This window comes from Cervus canadensis, chromosome 31, assembly GCF_019320065.1.
Source record: "Cervus canadensis isolate Bull #8, Minnesota chromosome 31, ASM1932006v1, whole genome shotgun sequence".
Classification (NCBI taxonomy): Eukaryota; Metazoa; Chordata; class Mammalia; order Artiodactyla; family Cervidae; genus Cervus; species Cervus canadensis.
Genome location: NC_057416.1, coordinates 19713579 through 19732845, shown reverse-complemented (window position 1 = coordinate 19732845; position 19267 = coordinate 19713579). Strand labels below are relative to the sequence as shown.

The 19267-nt window shown below is 37.6% G+C and overlaps 1 protein-coding gene across 3 annotated transcripts in view; it reads left to right on the top strand.

The window, feature by feature from the left end:
• TUSC3 (tumor suppressor candidate 3) overlaps nucleotides 1-14212 on the top strand; it is a 215418-nt gene extending 201206 nt beyond the window's left edge. For 2 of the 3 annotated variants that reach the window (XM_043454211.1, XM_043454208.1), the window contains 2 exons: nucleotides 9878-9940; nucleotides 13731-14212. In XM_043454211.1, the coding sequence (XP_043310146.1) occupies nucleotides 9878-9896 (19 nt within the window). In that variant the 3' untranslated portion in view covers nucleotides 9897-9940; nucleotides 13731-14212. The remainder of the gene's footprint in view (nucleotides 1-9877; nucleotides 9941-13730) is intronic. The other variant, XM_043454210.1, reaches the window with a different exon arrangement.
• The last annotated feature ends 5055 nt before the right edge of the window (nucleotides 14213-19267 follow it).

The window sequence follows — 19267 nt, the reverse complement described above, 5'->3', positions numbered from 1 at the left end:
ACCTTCTAGAGCTAACACCGCAAAATGAAGTCCTTTTCATTATAGGGGACTGGAATGCTAAAGTAGGAAGTCAAGAAATACCTGGAGTAACAGGCAAATTTGGGCTTGAGTACAGAATGGAGCAGGGCAAAGGCTAATAGAGTTTTGCCAAGAGAACGCACTGGTCATAGCAAACATCCTCTTCCAACAACACAAGAGGAGACTCTACACATAGACATCACCAGATGATCAATACCAAAATCAGATTGATTCTATTCTTTGCAGCCAAAGTTGGAGAAGCTCTGTACAGTCAGCAAAAACAAGACCAGGAGCTGACTGTAGCTCCGATCATGAACTCCTTATTGCCAAATTCAGACTTAAATTGAAGAAAGTAGGGAAAACCACTAGGCCATTCAGGTACGACCTAAATCAAATCCCTTATGACTATACAGTGGAAGTGAGAAATAGAGTCAAGAGATTAGATCTGATAGAGTTCCTGAAGAACTATGGACGGAGGTTCGTGACATTGTACAGGAGGCAGGGATCAAGACCATCTCCAAGAAAGAGAAGTACTAAAAGGCAAAATGGTTGTCTGAGGAGGCCTTACAAATAGCTTTGAAAAGAACAGAAGCAAAAGGCTAAGGAGAAAAGGATATACCCACTGGAATACAGAGTTACAAAGAATAGCAAAAAGAGATAAGAAAGCCTTCCTCAGTGATCAGTGCAAAGAAATAGAGGAAAACAGTACAATGGGAAAGACTATAGATCCCTTCAAGAAAATTTAGGATACCAAGGGAACATTTTATGCAAAGATGGGCACAATCTAACAAGAATAGCATTTCCTATTTAGATATTCCTGGTCACAATACTTCTCTGATAGAACAAGTAAAGAAAAGTTTTACTAGTTCCAAGAATTAATGCTACATTTCACAGCACTGTATTTTGTCATGATATGAAGAGTTTAAGTTTGTACTTTTCCCAAGAAGTAGCTGTCATTTAGTATTGATTGTATAAAACTCTAATCCTCTGGTCTTTACAAGAGTGGACATGTAAATTACCTGAGAAGCCTTTTAAAATACATATTCTAGGCCCCACCTTAGCTTTTCATAGTGAGCATTTCTGAACCAGAGTATATGCTGGTTTTATTTCTCATGAGTGCGACATCCACCATTCTTATTGGGTCACAATTGCACCCCCTTGTCAGGGGCCCATCAGGCTAAATGAGGAGGGGGCTTGCCGGCAGCTGACCTCACGGAACTGGAAGTAAGATGAAATGTCCTGTAAGAAGTCAGATGGAAATCATGCCCCAGGGTGGTTTATGAATATGAAATTTGAGATAGTTCAGATGAAAACCCCTAAAAGTGCTGCCAAGAAACAGCATCAGAACAGAACCCAGCATTAAAAAAAAAAAAGAAAAAAAAGCAGCAGCAGCCAGGAAGACAGGTGCACTGAGAGCGGGCCATGGCATTCCAGAGACGGGAAGGCAGGGGCCCGGCCGAGGCCCAGCTCTCGCGAGCTCTGTGATTTGCTGGGCTGTTGCAGGACTCAGTCATCCAGCCCTCCCGTGACCCTACTTAAATCGTTCTTTTTTTTTTTTTCTTAATTTTTTTATTAGTTGGAGGCTAATTACTTCACAACATTTCAGTGGGTTTTGTCATACATTGATATGAATCAGCCATAGATTTACACTTATTCCCCATCCCGATCCCCCCTCCCACCTCCCTCTCCACCCGATTCCTCTGGGTCTTCCCAGTGTACCAGGCCCGAGCACTTGTCTCATGCATCCCACCTGGGCTGGTGATCTGTTTCACCATAGATAGTATACATGCTGTTCTTTTGAAATATCCCACCCTCACATTCTCCCACAGAGTTCAAAAGTCTGTTCTGTATTTCTGTGTCTCTTTTTCTGTTTTGCATATAGGGTTATCGTTACCATCTTTCTAAATTCCATATATATGTGTTAGTATGCTGTAATGTTCTTTATCTTTCTGGCTTACTTCACTCTGTATAAGGGGCTCCAGTTTCATCCATCTCATTAGGACTGTTCAAATGAATTCTTTTTGACGGCTGAGTAATATTCCATGGTGTATATGTACCACAGCTTCCTTATCCATTCGTCTGCTGATGGGCATCTAGGTTGCTTCCATGTCCTGGCTATTATAAACAGTGCTGCGATGAACATTGGGGTGCACGTGTCTCTTTCAGATCTGGTTTCCTCAGTGTGTATGCCCAGAAGTGGGATTGCTGGGTCATATGGCAGTTCTATTTCCAGTTTTTTAAGGAATCTCCACACTGTTTTCCATAGCGGCTGTACTAGTTTGCATTCCCACCAACAGTGTAAGAGGGTTCCCTTTTCTCCACACCCTCTCCAGCATTTATTGCTTGTAGACTTTTGGATAGCAGCCATCCTGACTGGCGTGTAATGGTACCTCATTGTGGTTTTGATTTGCATTTCTCTGATAATGAGTGATGTTGAGCATCTTTTCATGTGTTTGTTAGCCATCTGTATGTCTTCTTTGGAGAAATGTCTGTTTAGTTCTTTGGCCCATTTTTTGATTGGGTCATTTATTTTTCTGGAATTGAGCTCAGGAGTTGCTTGTATATTTTTGAGATTAATCCTTTGTCTGTTTCTTCATTTGCTATTATTTTCTCCCAATCTGAGGGCTGTCTTTTCACCTTACTTATAGTTTCTTTGTAGTGCAAAAGCTTTTAAGTTTCATTAGTCCCATTTGTTTAGTTTTGCTTTTATTTCCAATATTCTGGGAGGTGGGTCATAGAGGATCTTGCTGTGATTTATGTCGGAGAGTGTTTTGCCTATGTTCTCCTCTAGGAGTTTTATAGTTTCTGGTCTTACATTTAGATCTTTAATCCATTTTGAGTTTATTTTTGTGTATGGTGTTAGAAAGTGTTCTAGTTTCATTCTTTTACAAGTGGTTGACCAGTTTTCCCAGCACCACTTGTTAAAGAGGTTGTCTTTTTTCCATTGTATATCCTTGCCTCCTTTGTCAAAGATAAGGTGTCCATAGGTTCGTGGATTTATCTCTGGGCTTTCTATTCTGTTCCATTGATCTATATTTCTGTCTTTGTGCCAGTACCATACTGTCTTGATGACTGTGGCTTTGTAGTAGAGTCTGAAGTCAGGCAGGTTGATTCCTCCAGTTCCATTCTTCTTTCTCAAGATTACTTTGGCTATTCGAGGTTTTTGTATTTCCATACAAATTGTGAAATTCTTTGGTTCTAGTTCTGTGAAAAATACCGTTGGTAGCTTGATAGGGATTGCATTGAATCTATAGATTGCTTTGGGTAGAATAGCCATTTTGACAATATTGATTCTTCCAATCCATGAACACGGTATGTTTCTCCATCTGTTTGTGTCCTCTTTGATTTCTTTCATCAGTGTTTTATAGTTTTCTATGTATAGGTCTTTTGTTTCTTTAGGTAGATATACTCCTAAGTATTTTATTCTTTTTGTTGCAATGGTGAATGGTATTGTTTCCTTAATTTCTCTTTCTGTTTTTTCATTGTTAGTATATAGGAATGCAAGGGATTTCTGTGTGTTAATTTTATATCCTGCAACTTTACTATATTCATTGATTAGCTCTAGTAATTTTCTGGTAGAGTCTTTAGGGTTTTCTATGTAGAGGATCATGTCATCTGCAAACAGTGAGAGTTTCACTTCTTCTTTTCCTATCTGGATTCCTTTTACTTCTTTTTCTGCTCTGATTGCTGTGGCCAAAACTTCCAACACTATGTTGAACAGTAGTGGTGAGAGTGGGCACCCTTGTCTTGTTCCTGATTTCAGGGGAAATGCTTTCAATTTTTCACCATTGAGGGTGATGCTTGCTGTGGGTTTGTCATATATAGCTTTTATTATGTTGAGGTATGTTCCTTCTATTCCTGCTTTTGGAGAGTGTTAATCATAAATGAGTGTTGAATTTTGTCAAAGGCTTTCTCTGCATCTATTGAGATAATCATATGGTTTTTATCTTTCAATTTGTTAATGTGGTGTATTACATTGATTGATTTGCGGATATTGAAGAATCCTTGCATTCCTGGGATAAAGCCCACTTGGTCATGGTGTATGATTTTTTTAATATGTTGTTGGATTCTGTTTGCTAGAATTTTGTTAAGGATTTTTGCATCTATGTTCATCAGTGATATTGGCCTGTAGTTTTCTTTTTTTGTGGCATCTTTGTCAGGTTTTGGAATTAGGGTGATGGTGGCCTCATAGAATGAGTTTGGAAGTTTACCTTCTTCTGCAATTTTCTGGAAGAGTTTGAGTAAGGTAGGTGTTAGCTCTTCTCTAAATTTTTGGTAGAATTCAGCTGTGAAGCCATCTGGTCCTGGGCTTTTGTTTGCTGGAAGATTTTTGATTACAGTTTCGATTTCCTTGCCTGTGATGGGTCTGTTAAGATCTTCTGTTTCTTCCTGGTTCAGTTTTGGAAAGTTATACTTTTCTAAGAATTTGTCCATTTCATCCAAGTTGTCCATTTTATTGTTAAATCGTTCTTTTAGTTTCTCTGTCTCTTCTCGTATCAATTTAAAGCTTCCTAGTATTCCTCTTCGGAGAAGGCAAAACAACCCACTCCAGTACTCTTGCCTGGAAAATCCCATGGATGGAGGAGCCTGGTGGGCTGCCGCCTATGGGGTAACACAGAGTCGGACACGACTGAAGTGACTCGGCAGCAGCAGCAGTATTCCTCTTCAGGCTCTTAAGAACTTCTGCTTGTTTCTGCATTGTGTCTTTTAATGGATACAGTGATGCATCATTCATCAAGCTTCCATAAATCCATCCAGCCCTCCTAGACCATCCCTCTCCAGTCATTCATCTTCTTGCTTTGTAAAGTTGGTAGGACAGGTTATATATGTTCCTTTCATCACATTTACAGCAACCCTTTAGCTAACCAAATATGGCAGATGGGAGCATTGTGAACAAAAAACATGTGCTTTACAGTAGAACGTTTTTATTCTCTTGTTAATCTAACCCATGGATATATGCCAGAGTTACCCTAGTAATGTTATATTCTGCTTTGGGATTTGTTCTCAATTCATTGCATCATTTTCCTTCAGAATAAAGTTTTTCTCAGAAATTTTATCAGTTTTCTTAGGAATGATTATGATAATAAATATATTGTTCATATCAAGAGTTCAAGCTGGATTTAGAAAAGGCAGAGGAACCAGAGATCAAATTGCCAGCATATCCTGGATCATAGAAAAAGCAAGAGCGTTCCGGGAAAAACATCTACTTCTGCTTCATTGACTGTACCAAAGCCTTTGATTGTGTGGATCACAGCAAACTGTGGAAAATTCTTCAAGAGTTGGGTATACCAGACCACCTTACCTGCCTCCTGAGGACCTGTATGCAGGTCAAGAAGCAACAGTTAAAACTGGACATAGAACAACAGATTGGTTCCAAACTGGGAAAGGAGTATGTCAAGGCTGTATATTGTCTCCTTGCTTATTTAACTTATATGCAGAGTACATCATACCAAATGCCAGGCTGGATGAAGCACAAGCTGGAATCAAGATTGCCGGGAGAAACATCAATAACCTCAGATATGCAGATGACAGCACCAAAGCTGGCTTAAAACTCAACATTCAAAAGCTAAGATCATGGCATCCGGTCCCATCACTTCATGGCAAATAGATGGGGTAACAATGGAAACAGTGACAGGCTTTATTTTCCTGGACTCCAAAATCAGTGCAGATGGTGACTGCAGCCATGAAAATAAAAGACTCGGCTTCCTTGGAAGAAAAGCTATGACAAACCTAGACAGTGTATTAAAAAGCAGAGATATTACTTTGCCATCAAAGGTCCATCTAGTCAAAGCTATGGTTTTTCCCATAGTCATGTATGGATGTGAGAGTTGGACCATAAAGAAAGCTGATCACCGAAGAATTGATGCTTTCGAATCATGGTGTTGGAGAAGACTCTCAAGAGTCCTTTGGACTGCAAGGAGATCAAACCAGCCTAAAGAAAATCAATCCTGAATATTTATTGGAAGGACTGATGCTACAGCTCCAATACTTCTGCCACCTAGTGTAAAGAGCCAACTTATTAGAAAAGACCCTGATGCTGGGAAGATTGAAGGCAGGAGAAGGGGATGACAGAGGACAAGATCATTGGCATTACCAACTCAATGGACATGAGTTTGAGCAAGCTCCAGTAGATGGTGAAGGACAGGGAAGCCTGGTGTGCTGCAGTCCATGGGGTCGCAAAGAGTCAGACAGGACTGAGCATCTGAACAGTAGTAACAACAAATCAAGAGCAATTGTTGCCCAAAGGACTAGAAGGAGAATATACACCAGAGAGTTGGAATAATCCTGAGCTAAATTCTAGAAACCAGGCAGCATAGTGGGGAAGAAAGTATCGATCCAGCTAGTTCACTGGAGAAAAAGCAAACATAATGCAGAAGCCAGAGTGAGAGAAGGAATAAATGAAAGAAGGGAAGAGAGAAGTCATTCTGGGAATAGCTGAAAAGTGAAAGTCGTTCAGTCATGTCCAACTCTTTGCAACCCCATGGACTGTACAGTCCATAGAATTCTCCAGTCCAAAATACTAGAGTGGGTAGCCTTTTCCTTCTCCAGGAGTTAAAAGATGAGATGTTAGTACAAAAGAAAAAAGAAACCTTTTCCTTCTGAGCTACTCTGTGGGAGAGACTCGGTCAGTGATGAACATAGTACCATATTCTGGAGGGACACTTTGCAATCCCAGCAGCATGTTTCTGTGGCACCAGCATAATATGATTTGATTAAAAAAAAAAAAAAAAACTTTGTTCCTATTGGAAAATGATAGTTCATAGGGAAGGAGAAAATAAGATTCTGGACACCATCATTATAACAAGAGAAAGGCTATTCCATATGCCAGAAGATATGCCCTGCCCTCGTATTACTGAAAAGACCACATGGATGTCCATATTCAAAGGAAGTTAGTGCTTATTATAATGAATCATAAACTCTGGTGACCAAGAGCTAAGTCAACCTCTAATCATTTGTACCAATATACACTAAAGTAGGCTTGTAGAAAAAAAAAAAAAACAAACTTTCTTAACCAAGACCATTTCCTTGAGATGAGCTGCCAGGACAAAAAACAGTTTTCTTCTAAAAGAATGGAAAAACCTCCCTCTTCTACGTACTCTGATGATGGATAAGATGAGAGATATCCTTTACTGAAAATGCACATTTGAACATAACACCATCTGCTAAATGAAAAATACCTTTAGCCAGGGCTTTAGCTTCAATGCCACAGCTCACTCTTGGGTGTAATACCCCGGCCTTTGGTGGCATTTGATGTCTGTGTTTTAAGTTTGTGATTTGTAACTTTTATACCAAGAAACGCCACTGATGTCTATAAACTAATTTTTCATTTCCTCACAATTTTTAATTGATCGACAGCCTTTAATTTCTTCTGTACAGAATGGTCTTTCTGCTTTTCCATTTTATAGAACCTTAAACATTCATGTGTTTCTTATTTTCTCAGTACTTCACACTGCTGTTTTTTTGTTGTTGATCTGTGTACTTACTGAAAGGGATAAAAGTCTGTTACATGTTTACCCTATTTCCTTAAATATTCCCCACATTTTGGTCTTAAGGGGTTTTTTTTTCCCCTACAGTATCAGCATCTTTCATGCCATCACTAAATTCTCCCAGATCATCTTTTAAGTTTCAGTAAGCAAACTTCTGTCATTTAAATTCTTAATCTACCTGTTACTCACTTGGTTACTTTGGGAAGGTTAAATAACTTTTCTAAACCTTGGTTTTCTCATTTCTAAGTGGGAAATGTTTACATACTTTGACATCATGGAAAGGTTACATGATGTAAGCCACTTAGCACATTGCCTGGTACTTAGTATGTGGCACACAGTATTACTTTCTCAAAAACTACTTTCTGCTGATTATTATCATTAGTTCTGATGTAAAGATTTTACACATTTATATGTAATTTCTCCTGAGCAGGATTTTTTTTTTTCTGGCTAAAGATTAAGCAAGTGTTGTTTTTCATTTGCATGATTCAGTTCAAATTCAGATTTTCTCTGAACCTTCTGAGGAACTTAATTGGGCTCTTGAATCCTTTGAAATTAGTGAAATAACAAAGGTATTAAAGAATCTGATCTAATCACCATCTGACCCATAGTTCAGAAAAATAAATTGTATTCTAGTGGTAGCAAGAATTTATTTTGTATATTAAATAAAGAGTAGCTTTAGGGCTTGTTCTATTTTCCTAGAGCAAAATGCTAGTGTTCATACATGAATGTCTCCTCTTATGGGTAATTACTTTCCCACTGGTTGCCCCGACACACTTTGATTCAAAAGTTTTCTTCAAAAGAATTTCTATAAAACTATTTGACAGATCAAGTCTCTGAGTAGGAAAATAGCGTAGAACATTCTCTACTAATTCTCTCACTTTGCTACCTGTTTATGATTCTTTAGTTGTCTTAGAGAGATGGTGTGGTATAATGGAAAAATATTTAGAATCCAAGACATGAGTTCAAATTCGCTGTGTCATTTTGTACGTCAGTTAAGAACTCTGGCCCAGCAGGCATATATACAGGTTTGAATCTTACATTGTCTCTTCACTAACTTGGGGACTTGGAGTTACTTAATTTCTCAGTCTCATTTTTCCCTCACCTGTAAAAATATGTTTTTACGGAGTTGGATAACAACTTTGTTAAGCTTATTTCTTCATTTGTAAACTTGGCATAATAATGAATATGTATCTGACAATTTTGAGGGGATAAATTACATCATCAATTTATAGTTCATGAAATGTTGCAGGTTCTCAGAAGAAATTACTTCACCTACCTCTTGCCTGTCCTTAGCCATTTCAGCGCTTGGTTATTCAATAGCATTTTACCACATTACCTTTTTCATTAAGTATCCATATGTAACTTTTGTGTGTTGAAGTTCTTTTCTTTCTAGAGTGTTGTAAGGTACTTTACAGAAGGTTGTGGTTATGCCTTTTTAATATCTCCAAAGTGTTGTGCACATAGCAGGTGCTCATCATGTACTTATTAATTGAATATGTTTACTCAGAAGCATTTTTTATTTATTCCTTACCTAAATGCAACAGGAACCATTAAGATAGTAACAGTGGACAAAGGAGCATTGGTTTGCCACACTGCGCAACTCCAGAAGGTGGAATTCGCATCACGTGACACCCCCATGGAGTTGTCGGGTCGTTCCACCGCACTGAAGGGGTGCAGTGTGTGCAAACAGTGGTCCAGAAACCTGGGCTCTAAGGATACTTACTGCAACCTCAGATGACCCCGAGCTGGCCGGCATCAAAAAATATATACTAATTAAGCTTACAATGGACATAGAAAAACTATTAACAAGATACCTGTAGTTCATGATGTCTTTGGTTCCTTTGAGTTACTTTGAGAAATAATGAGTTTAAAAAAAAAAAAAATTTGATCGACATTCTGTAAGGGAAAGTACAGAATAATAGCTAGACATGAAAGACATTCCTGATGAATTTTGAGTCAAGTATACTAACGAACCAGCACAGCAAGGCAAAAAAAATCCCAGGACATGGAGTATGTAACAATATCCCATTCATTTCTATATCTTACTTAGATGTAGATCTTTCATCTTTAGGGAAAATAGAAAATACGGTCTTAAGCTATACAAATAGAAAACAGAAACGGTGTGGTGATCAACCCCCACCTTATGTGTCACTGATAAGAGTTTCACTGGGATTGCTTTTCTGATGCTGAGTTCCAGCTTTGAAGAATATCGTGAAGGACCAAAGACTTAGATATGAGTCGGTGACGATCTGGAGAGTGTCTACGTAAAGAATACAGTGCTAAGTCTGTGTAATACTATTGTACGAGTGGAAATCGAATCTCAAGGACCATTTTTTCCATATTGTTGTATTTCACTGTGGTGTATTGGAAAGTGATCTGGACTTTGAGTGAGAAGATGAGATTTGGACCATGGCACTTTAAAACTGTAACCTCAGGCAAGTCTTTTCATCTTCTCTGAGCCTCAGTTTTCCTCATCTTTCAGATACCAACCATAGTCTTTATCTCATAAGTAAGACATGTTGTGGCAGACTATTGTTTTACAAATGCAAGATAACTTTGAACTGTGAGATCTCATATTCCAGTCTCATGCTGTTGTACTTCGCTGCTGCAGGAACAAGTCCTTGGATAAAATTTCCAGTAATAAGACTTTGGTCCACAGAATTAACCACTGACAAGCACAGTATTTTTTTTTTAAACAATAATATTCATATGCATGCATATGCCCTCCACTTCAAACAAAATGTGACTGCATTTGGTTATTTCTGTTTTATTACTTTAGGGAAGAAAACAGAACTATACAGCTAACAGAAATATACTGAATTCTGCCAAGGAAAAATGTAGTCAGATGCTTTTTCCCACTAACAGTATAAGTCTTAATTTTCAGAATAATAAAATACAAGTCTTCTAAACACAGACTAATTTTTTAATCAGTGTTTGGTAATTCAAAACTAGATATTAAGAACCTCTATATAAATCCAATGTGATTTTAATAGAAAACTCAGAATCTAGGCTTTTTTATTTTGCAGCACATATTCCCATCCCTCAGACCTCAGAAGACATGGTCTGAGCAGAGACACACAGCAGAGGAAGCTCTGGAGGCTTATTTCCATGGTATAAATACAATTTTCTTACTCCGGCAGAAACTCCACCATTCAGCAACCCCCTGAACGCAGGGAACAAGGAGGAAGCTCCTGTGATCCCTAAGTTCTGTTTTTATCTGACCACCAACCTCATCCCACATACAAGCTCTGTTGGTCTTTTCCCCCAGACCCAGCATCCATGTTTCTGACCACATAGAGTTATGAACGATAATGTTACCAGCCTCTTCCAAAATGTCCCCCTCTGTGTAGGCTACAGAGATGTGGCCTTAGCAGTCATAAGACTTGACAGCTCTCACCCTGTGAAGCTACAGATACAGAAAGCTTACCGCTTGCAAAGATCTGTTTCCCAACTGCTAATAAAATCCTGAATTTCTTTAGACCTTTATTTTAGATCATGTACTTCCGACTTGAAGACTTTTCGGGGTTCGGTAAGTTTCTGTCACAAAGAAGAGAGCCCCCAGGGCTTCTGGCCAAAGAGGCCTGGCTGGCAGCCATCATGTACTTCTCCCTGGCATCCCCTTAGAACGCTTGTGAAGATAAAGGTTAGAAAATCCCGAGAACAGTGAATCATTAAGTTCTAACTCCGAGGGCTGGGGAATAGGCGTGAGCTCGCTAGTGGCCTCTCCTTGTTCTGAGTAAAGAACCAAGGCTTTTCCTCCCTTCTACACTTTTTGACTCCAGGATGACATCAGTAGCTGCCTCTTATCCATGTAAGCAATTTCTGTGTGACAGAGTGCCAGGACATACCCAGAAGTCTCTGACTTCTTCCCCAGTTTGAGAACAGGAAGTGAGAACGTTAGAAAAGAAAATTCTGCCCAGCTGAAGATCTCAGTAGAGAATTTAAGCTGATCTCAATTGGACAGAATTCATTCATTCAAGAGCACTTTATCCATTCTGAACTTTTAAAACACTGGGGAACAGGTGAATTAATTACTCTAAGAGAAGTCTAAACAAAATACCAACCACTGTTTGGTGCCTCCTTCATAGTTCACAGGAGGAGAAAAGGAACGTGTTTTACATGTAATATGGTCTCCAGCGGCCACCCCGTAATCAAACCCAGATGCCTCTTCCCATGTGGCAACCCACGTAACCCTCCTAGGATTCTGGTTAACCATCTCCTCTTGAATATCTCATGCCCTGGATTTTGTAACATGATACTCCTGGACCGTCCTTTTTCCTTTGAGATGACTTCTCAGTCCCAACAGACATGCCAAATTCTGACCTAAGACCTAGAACCAGACCTCAGACCACATTGTCACCTCAGCCTCAGCTCCAAAGCCAAGCTCATCCTGCTCCAAACCTGTGTCTCTTCTGCCCATGTTCCCCAACACACTTTTATTGTTATAATCATACAACATATAAAAGTTGAACCTTTTTAATCTTTCCAGAACCAAAAAGTTAGCAAGCATAAAATCATAAAGGGTCATATTCTTGCTTTTATGATAGTAGTATTTTTATAAAAGGTGATCTTTAGTATGCCATAGCTTGAAATGTTCAGACTATTTTTATTTTTTAAAAAAACCCTGTAAATTGTCAAATATTTTTTAAATTATGTTTTGCAGCTTTCATTACAGTTTTAAATATTTTATGGTGAAGTTTCCTTTTTTAACTGTCAGCTTTATCTTCAGGGCAACCTTATAACTGAGGACAGAGAAAGCCAAAGTGTTCATCTACACGTGATACATATAAACACCTGCTTTGCCACCACTGTTGTTAAAGATTGGGTGGATTGAACAGCAGCAGTATCGTAATGCTCTGAGGAATGTTACTGCTGATCTTCATGGCAATGTCACCCTTGCAGTACTTAAGTCATAACTTGTTATCTCAAAAAACAGAAGCAATGTCTTATTGCCTCTAGATATCAGCCCTTGATTTTTATCTTGTAACTTAGTAATTCCTCAGAAAAAGATAGGGTAATGAAAAGTTTAGGCTGTGTTGCCTAATTGCTTTATTATATATTATAAACTAATAGAGATAATATGTATTTAAATATATAAGTTTAAATATTTTATATAATGCTTTATAGTTACTATTTATATAGTATATGCAGTATATTACATTTATATTCACTATATAGTATATATATGTTATATATGTATTTTTTTTACTATTTACATAGTATCACAGGATTAAAATAAACATTAGTACTGGAAAGAACTTTGGAGATCATCCAAAACAAGCATTCTTCTCACTAATGAGGAAACCGAGGTTCAGAAAGACGAAGTAACATATGCCTAGGATATTATAATTTAAGTGTTCAAGTATTAAAGTTATTAGTTTGAACAATTTCCCAACTACATGGTTTTTCAACTATAGTAACCATTAATATTTTTAATATTAATGTTTTAATATTTAGTTAACAATTGGTTCATCTCTGGTTGTCCTAAAGTTATGTTGTCAAGACTATAAAAAGCAAACTTGCTACACGTTAGCAGAAAGGTACAAATAGCCAACAAAAGTTTAATGATGTTATTCAAATTGACTTATGATATTACAAACTTACATTTCTTTTCATAGATAAAGTGTTGCCTAGGGAAATCAAGAAAGGCAAAAATAGTTACTTTTCACTTTTTTTCTATATGTATAAACATCTATTTGTATTGTTTCATCAGAATCTGATGATACTTTTATTATGATTTATAATAAATTATTTTTGACTGTTCAATATAGTGAAATTATAAAATTCTTAAAAGTCTTTAGTTATTTTAAATAAATGCATATTGATTAAATAATCAGAAAAAATATTTTGTCTAAAATATTGAAATGACCCAATCCAAGTATATGTTTCAGTTCATTCCCTTTCTTCCCCTGTGTTGTCAGTTTAAATATCAATTTAACTAGTAGTCTTACTAACACTGAGAATGGCTCACAGAAGTTAACCAAACTTAACCAACACAAATTCAAGTTCTTATCAGCATCTGCTTCCACCTCTGACCTAGTCTCACCTGATCCCATTACAGGATCTAGTTCACAGAAATTGCCCTGATGTAAACTTACAATGAAGTGAATTAATGTAATTGTGTATGACATTACATTTTTATTTTATATTTACCTGTACTAAGTTAATGTAGAATAAAAACACACTGTGTTTTATTTTCAGCACAGAATTTTCTTTCTTTTTCAGCTTTTTAATTAAGTGAAGCTGAATGGGATTTGCATAAAGTGACTGTTGACCATGAAGACAGTGTCCCAGACATACTAGTTCCAATTCTCGAGTCCATTTCCTTGCTGATTGTGATAATCCAGCTGTTTCTTGTACAATTTTTTTTTTAATGTGAGTTTTCCTAGTAAACTTAATTTATAGAGATGGATGGTTAAATTTAACATGGAAAGAACAAAGGCAACAGTGAAGAGTTTTTCCAGCAAATTATAGTCTGTGTATGCTATAGATCGAAATAAACAACAATGTAATTATGAATTCATGCTTTTAAGCTGTTCACTCATTAGTAAAGAAAACTATAATGTTAGTAAAGGAGAAACTATGAAATGTATCCTCAACAATTCTTGGGATTGTACAGAGATAGGTGTATGCATGAAAATATGTCATGTATTGAAAACTTATACTTTCCTCAGTCTCAGTATAAAGGATGTGTATGGTTACAAATAGCGTTTTGTTCTTATTAATCATAACTGGATGAAGGAGGTGGGGCAGGGAGCTGGACAAATAGTACACGGATGCCTACCTTGGGAAACGGAGGTCCTTGCGGGGATAGAAATCTAAAGCAGACATGACTAAACCAGCATGCCTCAGGGAACAGGCAGTGGGAGCAGTACAGCAGAGCTAGGAATGAATTCTTCCCCAACTCAGAAGTGTGACCCAAGAATCCAGACTTAGAACCACAAAACTAACTCTGGGGACATCATCCCCTTGTGTCATGTGGAAGAGGCCTGTCATCCAGACTCATTCCCAGACCTGAACAGAGGCTGTGTGCGTGTGTGCTAAGTCGCTTCAGTCGTGTCCGACTGTGTGACCCCATGGACTGCAGCCCAGCAGGCTCCTTTGTCCCTGGGATTCTCCAAGCAAGAATACTGGAGCAGACTGCCATTTCCTCTTCCAGGAGATTCCTCCCAACCCCGGGATTGAATCCACATCTTTTACATCACCTGCACTGGTAGGCGGTTTCTTTACCACCACGGCCACCTGGTAAGCCCTGATAGAGAGCAGTTATCCTAATATGAGTGAGGGACTCAATGAAACGTTCTTGAAAATCAGATATAGGAGAGTAACCATTATTATGTTTGTATATTGTATTTTAGCTTATAAAGCACCTTCCCACTTGTTAGGGTATTTTTTTCTTGACAGCAACTCTGTAAATTAGGCATTTAGACAGGAAGTGTATATTTTATCTGACTTATTTAAATTTCCACTTATTTGTGGAAGCTGAAAGCCACAAAGAAACTGGACTTTCAGATTCTCAAACCTGAATTTCCACTTTCTGTGGTGCAATCTAAAGAAGGATTTAGAAGCATAGTTAATTTTAGTCAGCTCAATAAACTTTTTTAGGCTTTGTTATCTAATTTTCCGTAAGATCTGAGTAACAGACCATGGAAATCTTTGTTAGTTGGGAGTTCCAGCTATGTAGTCTCAAACCAGGACTTGAGTGCATGTCCAGTGAACTACACGTTTTGTACCTATAAAATTCAGTAAAGAATGGGAAACATAAAAACCTACAAGGATATATGAAGTTAAATCCCAGGGCAGTGTGTGTGCTAGCAAGAAGAAACACGATGATATTCAGCAAAAATCATAATTAAATTCTCAACTATGTTAACCTTAACACATGCTCCCAAAATCTATATTAAAAATCACATTTACTCTCCCAGTTCCTGTACACAGAATGATCAATTCAGTATTGGAATGGCATTTATGGGAAAGCAGTAAGTGATCATGATAATTTGTTTAATGTCTACACCTAGGTAGCATTTGACCTGTAAATCTCAATCCATTAGAGTACTCTTCTGTTTTCTAAAGTTTATTCAGGACAAGCATCAAAATTGGGAGTTTGAGGCCAAATTTTACATTGAGTAAAACGTCTTTATTTTACACACTTACTTTTGCTTGTTCCCTTAAAGCTCAAAATTCTTATTAACTGCACACATCTAATATCTTTATAAAGCCTAATAATGTTTCATTATGACCAAAGTCAGCTAGTTCTCAGACACTGTGACTGAGGTAGAGAACTTCCCTATCCCAGATGAGTAAAAAATTTCTAGCCTATATTCTGTAATTTTCTCCAAATATTAAATATATGCCACCTATGACTTTTTTCCCCCCAAGTTTCAGTTTGAAAAGTTGTTGCTCCTCTATAGACAATTATTGCATTAGGGAAAGGAAAGAAATCTGCCTCAAAATAAGCTATTTCTGGAAAGTGCTACAGACAAAACTACAGGAAGTAGCTCAAATGTAGTTTGTTTTCAGAATGTAGCATGTGGAAAACTACATACAAAACATAAGATATCTTCACTTTTGTCAAATAATTTAAATTGAAAAATGAATCTGTATGTGGTGTATTATATCCTTCAAAGTCACTTCAGCTAGATTCACTGCATGGAAGTCTCCCTTAAAACCAGATTTTATGTTTAACCATCTCCAGTTAGAATAAAAGGAATTAACTTGCCTACTCAGTTGGAGAGAAAAATCTTAATATAAAATTCCATCTAAAGGAGTAAAATTCCATTTAAATCTTAATATGAAAATTTCGTCTATTAATATAATAACATCTGATGAATAAAGTGCTCCCTTTTCCTCAGCACATTGTTCCTTACACTAGATATTCACATGAGTAAGCCCAATAGTGTTGTATGTTTACTGTAATTTTCCTTTTTCTGTCATGTGAAGGAATATCCTTGTCAATTATAATTCAGAAAACATGGTCATTTGGGGAGATGAGATCTTATAACCAAAGAGCTTGCAAAGTATTCCCATTCTTGCTATTAGGAAAATCTCCCACAAGGGTACACGAAGAGAGTGGTTACTCTATACCAAGATCAAAGACACTGAACACTGCTTCAAGAAGGACTGGTTTATGGGACAAACACATGAGCTCTGGCCTCTAGGGTCAAAACATGTGAGTGGCTTAGAGACTTAATATTCCTCAGAGTCCACAGAATTCATTAACTTTAAATAAAACATTAAAACAAGATGTTTTTCCTAGTCCAGCAGGAAGCTGCTGCTGCTGCTGCTGCTAAGTTGCTTCAGCCGTGTCCAACTCTTCAAGACCCCGTGGACTGCAGCCTACCAGGCTCCTTCGTCCATGGGATTTTCCAGGCAAGAGTACTGGAGTGGGTTGCCATTGCCTTCTCCACCAGCAGGAAGCTAAACTGACTTAATTTCTAATAGTAGAAAATGAGTGAGCATAGTAGCTAGTTATAATCAAAGAATACAAGTATGTACACAACTCTATCTGTAAATTTCCTTATATGATTCATAAGCACATCTGTCATTTGCCATGGAACATTTTCCATGTACCTTCTTTATCTACTTATTTTTCTGAAATATATGCACATGTTTATGACATAACTAGAGTGTAAGTACACAAAGTTTTAATAAAGGGTCACATATTCAGACTAATAGGAAAGCCATATTACATTCACCCAAATGTTGGTGCATCTACTTCCATTAAAAATTTGCATATATGTCAACAAAAGTGGCATCATGAGGAACTGTAGGGACCTATCCCCTCCAAAGAAACACTAGAAAAACTGACAAAAACTGGCAGATGTTAATTTTGTTGAAAGTCTGTAAAATAGTTTGTCTTATAGGAGCCAAGTAAATGCTTTAAAAAACAAACAAAAAAATTAAACCTGAAACCCAGGAGGATAGTTTGATGGCATTTCATCTTTCTTTTCCTCAACCTTCTGCCCCAGTCAGCCTCAGAAAAATGGCAGCCTGTGTTCCTGGCGTGGTTCTGAGGAAGCAGAACGGACCTTGTTCCCAAGGCACAGTGTTTTCATTTTTCTGGAGGCTCCTAGGAGAACTGAGGCAAGGGGCTTGCCTTTGTTTCACCTAACTCAGCAGTCACTCAGGGTAGCAAAAAGGCTACACACAAAGGGTGCTTCTCTAAAAACTCTGAAGGTAAATGAACATGCTGCTGCTGCCTAGGCAAAAGATAGTAGCTGCGACAAAAAACAGACAGAGTTGAAAGCCTGGCCGGAAAACTGGGGCGTGACATACTTTGAGGAATAAGGGCTTTGAAAAGCACCCCATATTCTAAGGAATCTAGAAGGACCTGCCAGTAACCCAAGGCAGGATACATCCTCGTAAAAAACGTGCAAAGACCTTAAGCTTTTACTTCCTGTCAGTCTTTACACCAAAGTCCAAGCAGGAAGTGGAGGCCAAAGCGGAGCCGTAAACCCTAGGTAAGTGTTGAAGGGGCAACACACACAGTCAATCTGCAAAGACCAGGAGAGTATTTTCTCCCATTTCCTTTTCTTTGTGGCTTTAAGCATTTAAGGAAAGCTGTCACACTACTAGCTGACCACTAAACTAATGAAATAGAAACTTCACATGCTACATGCAGTTTTTACAAAAAGAATTTTAGAAAGTGACTGAAGAGCTACAACCTACAATAAGCAGCAGAAACTCTGGAGAGGGAGCAGAATTTAATTTCCAGAGTTGCCATATTATAGTATTTAAAATGAGCAATATCAAAAAACAAAAGCATACAACAAGAAAACAGTCTATTCACAGGAAAGAAAAAAATTAGCAGAAAACTATCCTTGAGAAAGCACAGACATTGAACTTACTAGATAAAAGACTCCACCTGTCTGTAACATATTCAGAGAGCTAAATGAAACCATTAGCTAAAGGAAACAAGGTTAGCAATGTCTCAGACTATGAATTAAGAAATAGAAATTATTAAAGAAATCAAATACCATCATGAAACTAAAAAATACCATAACTGAATTGAAAAATTCATTAGAGGGGCTCAACAGCAGAACAGAGAGATGTGCTGAAATGATCCAGTCTGAGGAATAAAACCAAAAAGAATGAAGGACAAATGAGCAAAGTCTATGAGACCTAAGAGACCTATCAAACACCATGAAGTAAAAAGTACTGATTCTCAACTATAGCCACAGGTGGTCCAGGAAGAAGAAACCAGTAACTCGTGCTATCTTGCCACCTACTGAAAAACAATAGCCTCTAGCTATCAACTTGCTGAATTGTTAAAATCAGAGTCAAAGGCAAGCTTTATCTAAAGAAGAAAAGTATTTGCTACTTCAAAATATGCTGGCAGAGGAACAACTCATCAGGCACCATGAAAAACCATGGTAACAGTGTCACGAAGAGAAAAATGACAATTCTCCAGAAACCAAACTTCAAGTCACAGAACACTGCAATCTAAAGAGAATTAAAAATAGTTGTCATGAAGAAACAAGCTACAAGAAAAATAAGAAAGGCAGTTCAGTGAGCTCAAGAATCAGATTAATAAACAGAAGGAACACTTTACCAGAGATTTAAACTCAAAAAAATAAATTCTGGAGCTGAAGAAATAGATGAAGATCATATTTGAAAACATTGGGAATGAGTTGCTGATTTTCTGTCTTACATGTTCTACTTTAAGATAGAACTCCAGAAATGATTCAGGTAGAGGAGAATATTTTTTAAATCTAATTTTATGACAACTACTTGACTCTGCTAGGAAAGAATGGCATGAAAAT